At 56.9% G+C, this 16247-nt stretch overlaps 1 protein-coding gene across 16 annotated transcripts in view; it reads right to left on the bottom strand.

Annotated features, from left to right (window-relative positions):
• Positions 1-3106: 3106 nt before the first annotated feature.
• Positions 3107-16247, bottom strand: part of ZNF629 (zinc finger protein 629) — a 48047-nt gene continuing 34906 nt past the window's right edge. For 9 of the 16 annotated variants that reach the window (XM_072753451.1, XM_072753452.1, XM_026011193.2 and 6 more), the window contains 2 exons: positions 9149-9256; positions 3107-8993 (listed from right to left, as the gene is read on the bottom strand). In XM_072753451.1, the coding sequence (XP_072609552.1) occupies positions 6460-8993; positions 9149-9256 (2642 nt within the window). In that variant the 3' untranslated portion in view covers positions 3107-6459. Of the gene's footprint in view, positions 8994-9148; positions 9257-11762; positions 11992-13259; positions 13422-14664; positions 14751-16247 lie in introns of those variants that run through there. The other 7 variants (XM_072753456.1, XM_072753455.1, XM_072753454.1 and 4 more) reach the window with 5 other exon arrangements.

The following is a 16247-nucleotide window of genomic DNA, read 5'->3' as shown; positions in this document are numbered from 1 at the left end:
CTGCGAGTAGCCAGGCTTTCTGCTAATCATGGCCCCGGATTTTAGCTGCCACACTTATCCTGGTGCTGCCCTGGCTGGCATGTGAACTCCAAGGCCTGCACAGAAACCTCGACTTTCCCGCTCCCAGCATCTAGTTACGTTTGAACCTAACTTTGGTCTCGGATCCCAGACTTCTAACGGGAGGAACATGTCTGCAGGGGGAGAGCATTCATCGATGCCAACCGTCGCCAGCCTGCCCCTCTGCTCCCATGGGGCAGTGCCGACCCCAGATCCTGGCAGCCCTGCCGGCCCCCTCCCACCCGGGCTCGCCACGCCCCTCGCAGTCATTGGCCGCAGGAATGCCGGGAGCCTCGTGTTGGGTTCCGGGAAATGTAGTCCCTTGTTAGCACCTGCAACAAGGTCCTCGGTGGGGAGAGCTGGTTCCCGGGTTGTGCCGGCCAAACGCAGGCCTGGACCCAGGCTGTGGGTTGTCCCTTCCCAGCAGCTTCAGCCGCCACTCCCCCGCGGGCGGACAGATTAGAGCAGCGCAGCGGGTGACTTTCTTCATTGCAGTTTGGCATCGGGTGCTGGCCCTGTCCTGGAGAACACTGTCGAGTGGCGTCTGTGGGTTCAGCTTACTGTCAGGTCCGTAGGCGGAGCCTTCACTGCGGCCGTGACGGGGGTCGCGCAGGGGCCGGGGCCGACCCGGCTAAGTGCTGGAGTTGGGCCCTTGGTTGTGGTGGCGGCCGCAGGCTTGGCAGCAGTCGTGCCTTCGCGCGGCCCTTCCAGCGGTCGCACCCTCGCGGGGGCTCGCGACCTTTTCCACCTTCGGGCCCCACCTGGCGTCCAGGCTTTCAGCGGGGCAGCAGCGGCTGGACCAGGTTGGAGTGGAGACGGACACTCAGGCAACGGTGACTTCCGGCGCCGGGGTGGCCGCGGCGAGCGTGCTCGGGCCGCGGCGGGGGATGGCCTCCGGCCGCCGAGGAAGTGTCCACCGCCCAAGGGCAGGAGACGCCAGGCCGGGAAAAAACGCAGCATATTGCATCGTAGAGATGCAGGAAGGCTCTGAGAGAAGGGGGGCGCCCGGAGCGGGCCGGGTCAGCCAATCCAATGTGAGCACTCTCCTCTTTCCCAGGAGTCTCTGCACGGGCTCTTTCAGTAAATCCAAGTCTACACATTACCTCCCCAAATGTCTTTGGTCAGTCTCCATATCCGAAGAAGTAAAAATTCAGGTCCTTGTGTCTAATAAAGTAGACATCAAACCCCTTGTTCAAGCTCAAGCCCAAGGGAGTGGGATAAAGATGCCAGAGTTTCTGAGGGGCTCTGCCTTAGGGGCTGGTCAGATCCCTTCACTCAGGTTTGACCCCTTACAGCCCTCAGCAGTCCCCGGTGGCCTCAGCAGCTCTGATACCCTGGGCCCCTGGGATGGGCAGACCAAAGTTCCTCCTGAACAACCCTGACCTTAGCTGGCTTCAGGGGTGAGTGAGCAGATGTTGGCCTCAGCGGTCAAGGTGCCTGTCTTAGCTAGAACTAGGGCCACTGTGTGATTGGCCAGAGTTCAGCAGAGCATCTGACATTGACCACTCTCTAAAACTTCCTTGGACTGAGGGCTACAGTCTCTTGACTGTTCTCACACTGTCTTCTGCTGGTCCTATTCTCCACCCCTAAGCTCCACCCTTTCCTCTTCTCTCCACCACTCTCCCTGTATGTTTATCCGTGGCTTTGGCCACAGCTAAGCTGCTAAGATCCAGTGCTCCAGTGTAGTTCTCCTTCCTGAGTTCCAGACCTAGAAAAACAACACCGTGGGGGTGGGGGTATAAGGTTGTGACTCTCCTCCTCCCAATGGTGCTCCATCCCCCAAGTTCCAGGCAACACACTCTGGCTTCTGTTCTCTACCTCAATCTCTACCCTTCTATGCTTTAACCATCTCCTCTACCACCATGTAACTTACATACTTTCTGTCCCCCACTCCACTCCTAACCCCTCCTCTCTGCTTCAGGTCACCTCCTCCAGCCAGTTGCCTGACCTGCTGTGGCAGGTACCATGTCTCGGTCCACAGCCTTTTCTGCTAAGTCTGAACCAATAACTGTGCTCCAGTGCCTGTTCTTTCCCTGAAGTCCCCTCACTTCACTAAAGACTCCTGTGCTGGGATCAGGGCAGGGAACACAGAATGCAGGATAGACTTCACCCCACTCCTTGCTTTCCAGATGGGGAAGAGGGAGAGAGTGACCCTGTCCCAGAAGTCTGGGTCAGAGAGACACAGGGAAAGTGGAGACAAAGCTTCCTGGGTGGGACAGAGGCAGGCTACAGGTTAGAGCAAGTGTTGATCTCAGGGGGCCATGGGCAGGCGTAGGCCCAGGAGATGGTGCTGAAGCAAGCCTGGTATTGAGAATTCAGCAAGAGCAGTCCTGCCTGACCAGACAGTGTGGAGCCTAGGCCAGGCCCAGGCAGGCCCCGTGCTGGGGGAGGAGAGGCTCAGTTGGGTGCAGACCCTGCTCCCGGCTGTTCTGGTTTCCCTCACTGCCTTGCTGTGATCTTGGGCAAGTGGCTGCCCTTCTCTGAGCCTCCCTATACAGTGAGGGCTCATGGGCTACATACTGACAGTGAGATCTCCACTCGTCTCCTTGGGGTCTAGGAGGCTCTGGTCCACAGGAGGGCTGACTAGGCCCCAGGTGAACCAGGGAAGGTGCCACCAGCTTCTGGAATTAGATCTTCAGAGCTTTCCCTTGTGGCCATCTGGGAAGAGTGCAGTGGTTGTGGTCAGAGAGGCCTCCCCTGGGGCTGCATGGCTGGACTAGAGCCAGCCGGGGCCAGGGTCACCAGGCAGCCACCCAGCAGTCGGCATGTCATGCTGGTGGCAAAGCCAGGCACCAACAAGACCTGCTTGGCTCTGCCACCATCTCAGCACATTTCTCCCCCTTTCTCCCAAGGACATGGATTTAAAAAAATCCATAAACCCTCAGGCCTACCCGCAAACACTGTTTGGGGAGCTGAGGGCATCTGAGCAAAGGGTGCAGGTGCCTGGGCCGGGCTGAACTTTTGAGGTTACACACACAGCCTGGCTCTGGGGAGGACAGGCTCCTTTAGCTTGCTCCAGGCTTGAAAGAGAAGACAGAAAACACCTGGGAAATCTTATTCCCTTTATTCTCTTCAACTAATCAACATGACCACCAGTGACACAACACTGTTATTGACACACAACACTCAAAAGTGGGGCCTCTCTTCACTCCATGGGGACAGGTCAGGTTGAGTGGGGCTTCCCTCATGGGGGCAAAGGAGTCTGGGGGCCCCCAGCTTGGGAGCGGTATCATGGAATTCCACCTCTTGGTTGTGATGGTTTCAAGTTTCCCCACCATTCAGGATTCATGCCCAGTTCTGCCGTGTTCCCACGTGACCTCCATAGCCAAAGAAGTTTCAAGTTGCACCCTAAGCTCAGATCAGCGTCTACTCTCCCCTATGCTTTCACCAATGACTCTGTGACCCCGTCTGTTGGGCTCCTCCACCAGGGCACTTCTGAAGTCAGGCCTGCATGGAGCTGGACAAGAGGGTTTGGCTACACTGTGCCTTCTGGACGAAGTTCTGGTGGGCATGCACCGGCCGTCCCCTGGGCCTTTGCCTAATCTGGTCAGAGGGACTCTGGCCACTGCCACCTCCCCAAGCCAGCTCCCTGCTTAGTTCCTCCCAAGATGTAGCTAGCTCTGGGAGGGAAGCACCTGGGTAAAGAAGTTTGGGGAGGTGGGCCAGAGAGAACAGGTCATGACCCAAAGGTCTCCGATTCTACCTCTTTCCTGCTACGAAACCCCAGATCCCAACTTATCATGTCCACATCATCCATTCAGTACTGGAGCCAAGACCGCTGGCTCTCACCCGTCCCTACAACATGCGAGCATCCTACTACATATGCTACACCCTAGTCCTCAGTAGGCCTACGGTTGGCCTTTGACCACACTGACACTTCCCCCACCCCCGCCCTGGACTGGCCTCCAAGCCCCAAAGGCTGCTCTCCAGTCTTCTGAAGACAGATTCCTCAGACCTGTTTCCGGGGGGAGCTGTTTCTAGCTTTACAAGGGGGTCTGTCTCTACAACTGAAGTTTCTTCCTACTACCATCTTAGAAAAAAATCTGCTTTGACTTGGAGGATTGTCTCCTGTTCCTCAGTCTCATGGGACACCCCCCTCTGTTGACACTTCTGTCAGTAGAGATTTGGCAGGCAGGCTCCTTCTCCCCTCTCAGTAGTGCTTCCTGACCTGGCACTTGGGTGGGGTGGGGTTTATGCAGATGGTGACAAGGGTCTCCCCACAATCATCCAAGGCCTGCCTTTTCCTTCTCCCCAGCAGGCCTTGGGTTTTTCCTCTTACAGTGTTCTAGATTTTGATCCTTTGAATTTAAGGTCATCCCTTTGGGGGACAGGAGAGATGAAGGGTGAAGGGCTTTCACCTGTTGATCTTTTAGGTAATGGAATTAGAGGTTTCTTCCACAGCTCTGAGGAATCCGGGCCACCCTCTCCAGGGATGCGACTTCCGAAGGGCCCCCTCACCTGGCATCTCAGTTCTCTGACTCCTGGGCCACAGTGCACAACTGGTGCCAGCATCAGGTCAGGGGGCACTTCCTTTGGGCCCAGCGCCAGACGGAGTTCTCTCCTTCTTTAAGGGCCTCCAGGGTTAGGGGTGGGGTTCTTTTTACAGATGTTGCACGAGTTTCCACTCAACCATTTCCTAGGGCAGCAGCCTCTCTCCCCTCCTGCCACACACACCCGGTCACGTGAGCGGGTTTGGCTGGGTTAATGAAAGAGTGTGACGGTGTGGTGTACGAGGACAGGAGATGGGCCTGGCAGGGGTGTGGGTTTCTCATCTTTTCATTTCCCTCTGGCGGTTTCTGGCTAGGGAGGAGAGGAGCCACAGGGGTGGGATCTGTCCCCTCCTAAGGCCACGATCGGGCTGGGTCGTCACCACCTCAGAGAGCTCCGAGTACCAGGGTGAGGAAGGTGGTCAGGCCTCCATATGCTGTTCAGGGACCCATGCCCCAGTCTGCGGGGGTGCCTGGACACCCACCACTATGTGCTGGCTGGCTCATCCCGCCAGCAGCCTTGCTAACAGCTCAGATCAAGAGTGAGGTTTAAAAGCAGGTTGCTGGCTACTCAGAGTGCTCTATTCTGTCGACTTGCTGTCCCTCGTTGCCACAGAGAACCCACACGTGGCTCTCGTTGACTTGGAGAAGTCTAGGGAGTATTTAACCACACACAGGCCTGGAGTCTCTGAAGGGCTTTATTCTTTGGAGGTCGACTAGCAGCGGTTCCCCTCTCCACTGAGGACAGAATTCGAGGAAGTGAGCTGCCACGGCAGCAAGACTGGTGGCAGTTGGGTTTCAGGAGACACCTCCTGACAGTGAGACCTGAGAATGAGCAGGAGGGCCCCTCCATCCCTGGAGCGTCTTGGAGTGGAAGTCCCCAGTCCTGCCTGGTTGCAGGGAGGGAGCCCTGGCGGCCTGAGCTGGGATCTGCTTGCACTTGCAGCTTAACAAGCTCCCGGAAACAGGGAGGAACAGGGCAGCCCCAAGAGTTTGCTGGGTTCCTTCCAGACGTGGCTTCACCTTGGTTCACGTTCCTCAAAGCACTCTAACAGAAATCCCTCCCTGCCCCCTAATTTTTTTGTGGTGGTTTCCCAATATTCTTTAAAGTTTCTCTGCACCCCAAACTTCAGCCTTTAAAAAGGCTCGACATCACTTTTTTTTTTCCTTCCCCATTTTTGGGTTCTTCCTGATAAGGAATTCCATGGGCCTCTTCCTCTAAAACACAATCACCTAAGATCAGCCTCATCCCCCAAAGAACCCCCAGGGCAGCAAGCTGAACTTTCTCTTCCTAGTTCCCTGGGTCATTTCTTCTCTGTGGGCCTGGGGGCTCCTTATCACTTATTTTTCTCCTCTCCCCACACTAGTCCCCAAGCGTTTTCCTCAGTATCATTGTCCAAGGTTTCTGGGAGAGAGGCTCCCTCCATACTCCAGGGGGAGAGAACACTGTGGAACAAGTTCATGGGAGGCTCTACTACACCTTCCAAAGGTCACTCCTCTTGAGTCAATGCCATTGGATTCCCTGCACTTCCATGACCCTATAGTTTCACAAGGATTTTGATACAGTTTTATAGGGCTGTCTAGAGACGTATTGGGACCTCTTCCTACAATTAATAGGGTTTTTATCCACTATGGTTTATAGGGTTTTTCTGCTACAGACTTAAGGGCTTTTTTTTTTCCTACATATTTATAGGGTTTCTAACCCAACAGTTTTTCTCTACTGCCTTATAAGTGGTTCCCACCAACAATTTTATAGGGTTTTTCATCATTGATGTAAAAGCACTACTTTTACCCAGGGTTCTTTATCCTCCACTTCTCTACAACCTGATAGGGTTTTCCTCCTTTCCCCACATGATTTTTGGGGAGATCCAGTGTTCCTCTCGGGAGAGAGAGGCCCCTGGTCTCCAGACCCATTTCACAAGGTGACCCCTGGGTGGCAGCTCCTATGGAGGAGGAGGGCTGCGACTTCTGTGAATCCATCTCCACACTCAGGGCACAAATAGGGCTTTTCTTCCAAGAGGGTCTTGGGGTTTTCCCCATCCCCATGGCTGCTGCTCCCCGTGGGGTTGGGGGCCTCTCCCTCACCTTCCTGGCTTGTAGACAGAGTGGCTGGCTCTGGAGGGGGGTCCTCAGGTGTGGGGGACTTTTCCTGGGTGTGGGTCTCCTGGTGCCGGGACAGCGCCAGGCGATCAAGAAAGGAGGCCCCACAATCTGAGCAGCTGTAGGGCCTGGCCCCCAGGGGGCTCCTGAGGTGCTCCAGGAGGACAGAAGAGCTCTTCCCCAGCTCCGGACTCTTCTGAGTTTTCCCACCCGCATGGACTTTCTGGTGCAGCAGCAGCTCGGAGCTGAGGGCAAAGCTTTTTTTGCATTCAGGGCATTTAAAGGGCTTTCCGCTCAGAAAGGGACTGGGCCCTGCCCCCTCCCCTAGACCAATCCTATAATCGGGGAAGAGAAAGGGCTTTTCGTTGCCGTGGGTGAGCTGATGTTGGAGGAGCACGGCGCGATCCAGAAAACTTTCTCCACAGTGGGAACAAATGTAGGATTTGGAGGAGAGGAGGCCCAGCCTTTGGCTGAAGCTCTCCTGTCCCTCCGGCGTTTTAAAGGGCTGTCCCGGAGGTTCAGCTCTGCCCTCCGCAGCACCTGGGTAGGAATTCCCTCCGAAAGGGAGCCTGGGGGGGCGGAACTGAGGCGCCTTGGGGGCTGGGTGTGCAATGAGGCCATCTGAATTTTTGTAGGGGTTTTCTCCAATATGGATCCGCTGATGCTGCATGAAGATACCCTCGTCATTGAAGCCCTTTCCGCAGACAAGACACTTGTGGGGTTTGGCTCCAGGGGGTGGCGTCAGCAGGGTGGGGTCACCCAGCCCCAGCAGGGTGTCACCCTGAGCTCTCCGGGCTGGTGTCTTGCCCCTTTCGTGGACCACCCGATGCTGCTCCAGCTCGTGTGCCTCCAGGAAGGCCTTTCCACAGTCGGAGCATACAAACAAGTTCTCATCCATGTGGGTGCGCACGTGGGTGATGAGGTTGGAGCTCTGGCTGAAGCTCTTGCCGCACTCAGGGCACTTGTAGGGCTTCTCGCCTGTGTGGGTGCGTCGGTGCTGGATGAGGTGGGAGCTCCGGATGAAGCTCTTGCCGCAGTCGGAGCACTTGTAGGGCTTCTCGCCCGTGTGGATGCGCTGGTGGCGGATGAGTGTGGAGCTCATGATGAAGCTCTTGCCGCAGTCGGCACAGATGTAGGGCCGCTCGCCGCGGTGGATGCGCTGGTGGTTGATGAGGTTGGAGCTGACGCTGAAGCTCTTGCCGCACTCGGGGCACTTGTAGGGCCGCTCCCCTGTGTGCGTGCGCTGGTGCCGCAGCAGCGTGGCGCTCAGCGTGAAGGTCTTGCCGCACACCGGGCACTTGAAGGGGTCCTCTCGCAGGTGAGTCCGCTGGTGCTTGATGAGGGTGGAGCTGTGGCCAAAGCTCTTGCCGCACTCCAGGCACTCGTAGGGCTTCTCACCGGTGTGCGTGCGCTGGTGCTGGGTCAGCTCGGAGCTCTGGATGAAGCTCTTGCCGCACTCGGTGCAGCGGTACGGCTTCTCGCCCGCGTGGATCTTCTGGTGCTTGAGGAGGTTGTGGTTCTGGCCGAAGCGCTTGCCGCACTCGGGACACTTGTAGGGCTTCTCACCTGTGTGCGTGGCCTGGTGCTGAATGAGGTCCGAGCTGCGGTAGAAGGCCCGCCGGCACTCACCACACTTGTACGGCTTCTCGCCGGTGTGTGACCGCTGGTGCTTGATGAGATTGGTGCTCTGGGTGAACGCCTTCTCGCACTCCGTGCACTTGTAGGGCTTCTCGCCCGTGTGCGTGCGCTGGTGCTGCACCAGGTTGGAGCTCCAGCTGAAGCACTTGCCGCAGTCGGGGCACTTGTAGGGCTTCTCGCCCGTGTGCGTGCGCTGGTGCTGCACCAGGTGCGAGCTCTGCGTGAAGCTCTTGCCACACTCCGAGCAGGTGTTGGGCCGCTCGCCTGTGTGGATGCGCTGGTGCCGCAGCAACTTGGACCACTGGCTGAAGCTCTTGCCACACTCGTTGCAGATGTAGGGCTTCTCAGCTCCAGAGGGGCGGCCCTGCACCAGCTCCCGCAGGCTGGGCTCGTTCGCCGGGACCACTGGGGGGCTGTTCCATGTGGTCAGAGTCCCCCACTGCCAGCTGGCCTCACAGGCCTTGGTCCAGTCAGATGGGGTGGGGACTACCTCTGGGGTGGGGGGATCCAGAGGGGTCTGGTGGTCCAAGGGGCTGGGGTGATCCAGTGGGGTTGGGGGGTCCTGAGGACCTGAGGAATCCTGGGAGGATCTCTCCAAAGGCATCTCTGATGGGTCCTTAAATTCTGGACTCTGAGCTGGATCTCCCAAGATGATCTCCTCCCCAGAACTTTCCTGCTGAGGGCTCTCCTCTTCATTTCCACTCTCGGTACCTATAGAGAGAAAGGGAGTCTCGAGCCCCTATCTCCTTTCAGAACACGGGGTTGGGTTTTGCTTCCCTCCCCTGGGTATCCCCCAGAATCTGGGCCCCTCCCTGCACTGGGGCCACTGTCTTATCAGGACTGCAGTCCCTTCTGGTGCCCCTCACCTCTATGAGCATCGCTGGGGCTCTGTTCAGGACCCTGAAGACCTGAGCTCCACAGCACCGTGTCAGGCTCCATCCCAGAGCTCCGGACTGCCCGGTGTTCCAGGGACCCTAGTGGGAGGGGCAGGGGAGAAGACAGGAACACACAATGGCAGCGGATCTGCTTTTCTTTACTTCCAAGCTGGCTGGCCCGGGCACTAGTGCTCATCCTGTGCACTTCATTCAGTTCCCCACCTCCCCATTTCTCTGGGCCTGAATTCTCACTCTGCCCCCCCCCCCCCCCCCCCCCGCAGGCCTGATTCGGCTCCAAATCTTAAGATCACAACTAAGCCAGTAGGTGAATTTAAGAGTGTAATTACAAGCTCATCAGTCATAACCCTTTAAACCCAGACTGGGGGCTAGAGAAGTATCTGACACCCACAGGGGAAGGAAGCGCTCACCCCAGCCCTCTGATGCCCAGAGGCTGGGAAACCTGTTATTTCGCTAATCAGAGGAAGCTCATTAACACTTTAATTTTCCTCCTTAATGGGGCTGCTAATTGGGACCAATAAACTTGCCTATGAGCCCAGAGAACTGACAGTGCCTGGAAAACTTGAAGGGTTAAAAAAAAAAAAAAAAAAAAAAAAAAAGCAAGAAAGCAATCAGATTTCCCTGAGGGGAAAGGGCCTCTGAAAAGGACTGGGGCCTTTTTCCGTTATCCAAGCACAGAAAGGTCAAGCCAGAGTTGTGGTGGTGATGGGGGGAGCAGTTTGAAGCCATCGGGGGCTTCTGCAGGGATGACCTTGAGAAGAAAATGGGAAGGAGAAGGGGAAAGTGGGTGGAGGCCACCCAGCTGTTGATTCGGTTGCCCATGCTATCCTTATCTCTCCTGATCCTCCCCACAGACCTGCAAGAGGATCCAGGAGGCAGCTTGTCCATTTTACAGATCAGGAAATCAACACTCAGAGATTTCTCCAAGGTCACATACTGGTAAGTGTGGCAGGTCTAAGACCAGAAATGCAAGGTTCTGGGTCTGGCTTGCCCTGGCCTCTGCGAGGAAGATGACCTTGGGAGTCACATGAAACTCCTAAATGTGGGCTGCTGGCAGGAGACAGCTGAGGAGGAAAGCTTGGACACAACCTAAAAGTCATGATATGGAGAAATGCCCAGGACCACCAGCTTTCCTTGGCTTACTGCATCCAGTGACGATGTCCTGCAGTCTGGGTGGAAGCCCCCCATTAACACTCCCATCCCAGCACCCCTTCTTCTACTTTGTTTGTTCTGTTGTTGTTGTATCCTGTGCCTAGGACGGTGCCTGATACATAAGAGGTGCTTCATAAATTTTGTTGAACGAATGAAGGGGAATGAGTGAGAGCCCCCTTGTTCCTGAAAAACCTGTCTGCTCTAATGCCTTTTAGGTCATTTTGCACAGGGGTTGGTGCCAAAGAAACAGGAGTTCGGAGTGGCCTTCTGGTAAAACCTAGCTTAGCTATCGCTCCAGAAAGGGTGACAGGATTCCAAGTTGAGGGAATAAGGCCGCCAGAGCTAAATTCTAGGTTCCCACAATGTTTAGGTTTTAACAGAGCCCCTGGGGAGGGTCCAGGCTCTGAGTGGCTGTGTGGGATGGGCACTGTGTATGGGGTCAGTGGTGCAAGACATGGCAAAGACAAGGAGGCAGCTGGGAGGCAACCAAAGTGAAAGCAGGGGCAGGCTGAACCCTGCCAAATAGCGGTAGGAGATATAGGTGTTGGATTTTGGGAAGTAAATTAATTTCTTCACCTCCGCAGCTCCTTAAGCCACGAAATGCCCCTGCCCCCCATCTGTAAGTGTCTTTGGAGGGTGGGAGCTGGGAGCGGGGCCTCCGCCCAGCTGGGGGCTGCCTCTTCTGAAGAGGCCTGCTGTGCCTGCCCAGGACAGGTAAGCGCCTCTGAAGCCTCATCGTCCTCATCGTCTGGAGAAATTCAAGCTCAGCGCTCCCGAGCGGAAGGGAAAGGGTTAAAGCCCAGGCCGCCATGGAGCAGAAAAGTGGGAACACCTAGGGAGGCGAGGAGGAGCTCCGGGAGCCCACCCAGGCGCAGGCCCCGGGCACCGGCCTTGCACCCCGGCCGGCCTCACCGCGGAGGGCAGGGGAAGGGCGGGAGGAGGAGGCTGCCTCGCACAGAGGTGCGGAGAGCCGCCCAGGGTGACCCTGACACGAAGGCGGCTGCGGGAAGGCAGCCGCCCTGGCCCGGCCCCCGCGCCCAACGCCCGCACCAGCTCGGCGCGGACCCCCGGACCGCTGCTCGGACGGCTCCCCGCGACCCTCTTCCGGCTCGGGGGCCGGAGCCCGGCATCCTGGCCTCCCACGGCCCGCGGGGCCCGCGGGATTCCGGCGCTCGCTGCGCCCCGGCCCGCCGGCGGCCCAATTCCCTCTTCCCAGAATGCTCACGCCCTCCTCCCCTCCCCCACGGCCAGACCCTCGCGCTCTTCCCAGAATCCTCGGCCCCTCGCGGCCCCGGCCCGGCCCCCACCCCACCGGCGCCCGGGGCGGGGAGGGGGCGCAGGCCCGCGCGCCCCCGCCTCCCGCGCCCCATTGTTCCCGGCGGCCGTCCCGGGCCCTCCGGGCCACCCCCCAGGAACCCAGGCGTCCCCAACTCACGGCTCTGGGGTCTGGGGAAGGCCGGAAGGCAGAATCCAGCCCCAGGGGACTTAACCCCTTGAATGCCCTGACTCGGGGGGCGGGCTGGACGCCGAGGACTCTGGGGTCCTTCTCAAGGGGTGATCCCAGGCTGAGGACCCGGGGACCAGTTCAGGGTGACTGGGACGGAGCAGGAAGTGACCCCAGCTTCCCGGGCCCCTCTAGCCTGGAGTCAGAGCATCAGCTCTATGGGATTTAACCCTTTGCCTCCCGCAGCCTGGGAAAAAAAGAGGACGGGGAGCAGAGAGGTGGCCGAGACGACGCCCCTCTCTCTGTCTCCAGCGGGAGCGGGGCCTCCGGGGGAGCCCAGATGCTAGTGGGGGGGGGTCTCTGGATTGCTGGCCACTATCCATCTCAGAGGGGCTCTACCGGCCACTCCCGGAAAGCCCCATTTCCGATTTGGTGGCTGCTGGTCCCCCCGGGGCCTGCCTTTGTTGGGACTCAGACCCAGGGTTGGGGCTCAGATGCCTGGGTTGTAGGGTGGGAGCACGACAGGTGCCGACAGGGAACAGCCTACAGACTAGAAATGGCTTAAATGGAGTAGTAAGTCCAGGCAACTGGAGTTTGGGCTGAGGGGACAAGCCCAGCTGGGAGGGATTTGCAGCCTGCCTTGCCTCTTCCCTGTTAGCCCCCTCAGAGCTGCCCTGGTGGCTGGAGGGAAGTTGGGTGGGGTGTGTGTGGGGGGGTGTCCCTGCCCTGGGGGGGGCCTTTCCCAGCCACTCAGGGACACCTGGCTCAGAGCAGGAGAAACCTTTCAAATCCCAAGGCCCAGGTGACCTAGGCTCCCAATTTTTATAGCCTTTATCTCATCCCTCTCCACCACAATCTGAGACCATCCCCATTTTACAGGAGGGGAAACTGAGCTGTGAGAAGTGAGGTAACTCACTTAAAGGCCAGGTCGTTACTGCCATTGCCCATATTTGTCTGGTGAAGCTCGGGCAGTGGGGCAGTGCGGGGAGCACAGTGGTGGAGAGATCTCCGAGGGGAACAGGAATTGGGCTTTCTATCCTTAAGATCTCAAGAAGTTTGACAGTGTGGAAGCTATAGACACAGGAGAGTCACAGGAGAAAGTGAAGGGGCTAGCTGTCCAGGGACGCGAGGGAGCAAGCTGAGGAACAAACCGTGTGTCACACATTGCTGAAGAAGATGCGGTCCCTCTGGGCTACATCTGGGGTGCAGAGTGTGGTCACCAGGAGAAGAGGGGCCCCGGGTCCTGCGTCTGCTCGCTTCTCAGTGCTGTCTTCTTCACCCACCTTCCCGTCCAGACACATGCCCCTCTTATCTCTGGCTCCTTCACCTGCGATTCCTTACTCTCACGTCAGGGCCTTGGCCCTTCCTGGCCTCCCCTTCTCTGCTCTGTTTCTCACAGCACAGCAGGCAGCAAACCCCCTGACAGAACGTTTGCGAGACGGCAAACTCGTCTGTGTGCACCTGTGCCTCCCTCACACGCATACGCACACCTTCACGTCAGCACCACCAAGGGAGGGGCTTGGTCTCTTGGCTTCCCTGCTGTCTCCCCAGCTCCTGGAACAGTGCCCAGCATGTAGTAGGTGCTCAGTTCACTCAACACGTGGGATGAAGTCATTCTCCTGCCTCCTCCATCCATTTCTGGATCAGCCCCTAGGCGGGACAGATGTGGCCAAGTCAGGTAAAACTGGGCTCTGGCTTCATAATCACATTCATAGTTCAGACAACTCCCCGCCCCCCCGCCCCCCGTCATTCTGAGAGACAGGTGAGGCAGACTGGGGATCGGGATCCGAGTGGTGGATCTGGCCCTTGCTACTGAACCACTGCAAAAGCCTGACCTGGCCTGGGGGCAGTAAGTCTGGGGGGCAGGGAGGAAAGCTGCACCTGGAGGCTCCCAGATTTTGATTTGGCCTACAACCTTTCTGGTGTGTGTGCATGTTTAACTGAATGAATCGCCACCTTTAAAAATCAGTACGTTTGGGGCACCTGGGTGGCCCAGTGGCTGAGTGTATGCCTTCGGCCCAGGTCCAGATCCTGGGGTCCTGGGATCAAGTCCCCCCAGTAGGGAGTCTGCTTCTCCCTCTGCCTTTGTCTCTGTTTCTCTCTCTCTTGTGTCTCTCGTGAATAAATAAAATCTTAAAAAGAAACACATTAGGGCAGCCCTGGTGCCTCAGTGGTTTAGCGCCGCCTTCAGCCCAGAGCGTGATCTTGGAGACCCGGGATTGAGTCCCGCATCGGGCTCCCTGCATGGAGCCTGCTTCTCCCTCTGCCTGTGTCTCTGCCTAGCTCTCTCTCATAAACAAAATTAAAAAAAAAAATTAGTATGTTTCACATGCAAGTCCAGATTTCTCACTTCTTTGGAAAATCCAAAGATGTGGCAACAAGACCCAAATGTGCACATGGGAGCCACTGGCCGAGCAGTAGCTTCCTTCCTTACAAGGCCACTGGCTTTCCAGTGTGTCAGTCCCTGTCACTCCTATTGTGTCTCCAACCCTGAGGCTGAGAGGTGGTTTCAGTATATCCGTGATCTTCCACTGTTGATGCTCCAACACCCACTTCATGGTAGGTGCTGATTCTGTGCCCCTTGGTGTGCTCCCCAGGTTCAGAGTGGTAAGTATGAGGATGATGTCTTCTGAGTAGTTACATTTATTGAGTACTTACTATGTGCCAGATGCTATTCCAAGGGCTCTATGAACCTTCACAATAATTTGTGAAACCAATATTATTCTGCAATAGAGTAAGTCCCTGGTACACAGCTAACAAGTGACAGAGCTGGATTCAGATCCAGGCACACTGACATTAGAACCACATGGCTACTAACCACAACTCTCAGAATGGTTCATGTGTGTCTGGGACCAGAGTGTGAGCCGCTCAGCCTCACCATCCTCTCCCTCACCTTACTCCAGGAGCTGGAGAGAGGAATCAATTGGCAAGGGTGTTCAGGCCAAGCCATTCTCCAGCAACAGTTTGGTTGTCCTGCTCCTAGGGAAGCAAAGGGTGCACTGACTGTAGGTGACAGTATGCTGTCCTGTCACCTACAGTCAGCTGGGACGCTGGACAGAAAGGAGACCCTCCTGGCAGAGTACACCTGGAAGGATGAGGACTGTTCTCCCTTTGGCTTTCCCGGGTAGACCACCACCATGCTCTTCTCGGCCACAGCTTGGCAGCCTTCCATGTGGCCCCTTAGCCATGTGGGCCCTTGTGTTCTGAGCCCAGGGTTGTGTGAAAGCGGTGAGGTCCTGTAGGTGGACCCTGTCCGGACCCTGCTCTGTCCTCACTGCTCAGTGTGGTGGTCTTGGGCAACTCACTTTGCCTCTTGGAGATTTGGGTGCATCTTTGAAAAGGGGATGAGGTTTGGTTCCCAAAGGGACAGGAGGGTTAAATGAGATACTAGAATTCAGAGTCAGCCAGGGTGCCTCATTCTCTCTCTCATCAGAGTGCACAGCCCCCGGCCCACTGGGCAGGAGAGCCAGGAGCCTGGAAAGTGTGTCCTGAGAGAGACGGGGAGTGCATAACTTCAGAGGATCTGGGGCCGTGACCTGAGACTCCAATCCTCTGCTCTATGGAGGGGCCATTCTTAGGCAGGATGCAAGAGCTGAGGAGCTGCCACCTGAGAAGCCTGCTTCTGACCCCACCCTTCTCACTGGGACAGCTGCCAGGCAGGGGACCTCTAGCCAGTGCCACCAGGACCAGATGGGCCTTCTTTCCTGGAGATGTGCATGCCCACAGGGTGTATTGGGGGCTGCTTCTTGGGAATGTGGTCCTCAACTGTAGAACAAGAGCAGGGTCCCAGGACTGGGAGATCCTGTCTGCCTCTAGAGTCCAGGATCAGGTCACTCCTCTGCTCAAGAACCTTCAGTGGGGATCCCTGGGTGGCGCAGCGGTTTGGCGCCTGCCTTTGGCCCAGGGCGTGATCCTGGAGACCCGGGATCGAATCCCACATCGGGCTCCCGGTGCATGGAGCCTGCTTCTCCCTCTGCCTGGGTCTCTGCCTCTCTCTCTCTCTCTATGTGACTATTATAAATAAAAAAAAAATATTAAAAAAAAAAAAACCCTTCAGTGGCTCCCTAAGACTTCTCACATCAAGTCCTACCCTCCTGGTGCCTTCTAACCACCATGTCCCTAAGGCTCAGAGCCACATCCTTCCTTTACATTCTCTTCCTCAGACATTTCCTATTCGATGTGGTCAGTTCCAAAAACCCTTCCATGTCAGCTGCTAACCTTGTCCCTGACCTTGAGGCCTTGTTCTTTCTGTCCATTTGCCGAACAGACCTGTCCATGTCACGGTCATCCAGATTCACCAGCTTCATTGCTCTCCGCGATACCTAGTCATCCTGCTCCCCAAGGCCTGAGCGGCCCTCCTCTGTACCCTGTTCATTAGAAAGTACTCAGGCCTATGGCACTTTGCTGAGTCTGCCCACCTCTTCTGTTGCCCTGCCCCAGGCCATTGTCATGCCCTGGTTCTCATCCCTGAATGAT

The sequence above is a fragment of the Vulpes vulpes genome, chromosome 3 (assembly GCF_048418805.1).
Source record: "Vulpes vulpes isolate BD-2025 chromosome 3, VulVul3, whole genome shotgun sequence".
In the NCBI taxonomy this organism is placed as follows: domain Eukaryota; kingdom Metazoa; phylum Chordata; class Mammalia; order Carnivora; family Canidae; genus Vulpes; species Vulpes vulpes.
This window is presented reverse-complemented; position numbering and strand designations above follow the sequence as displayed.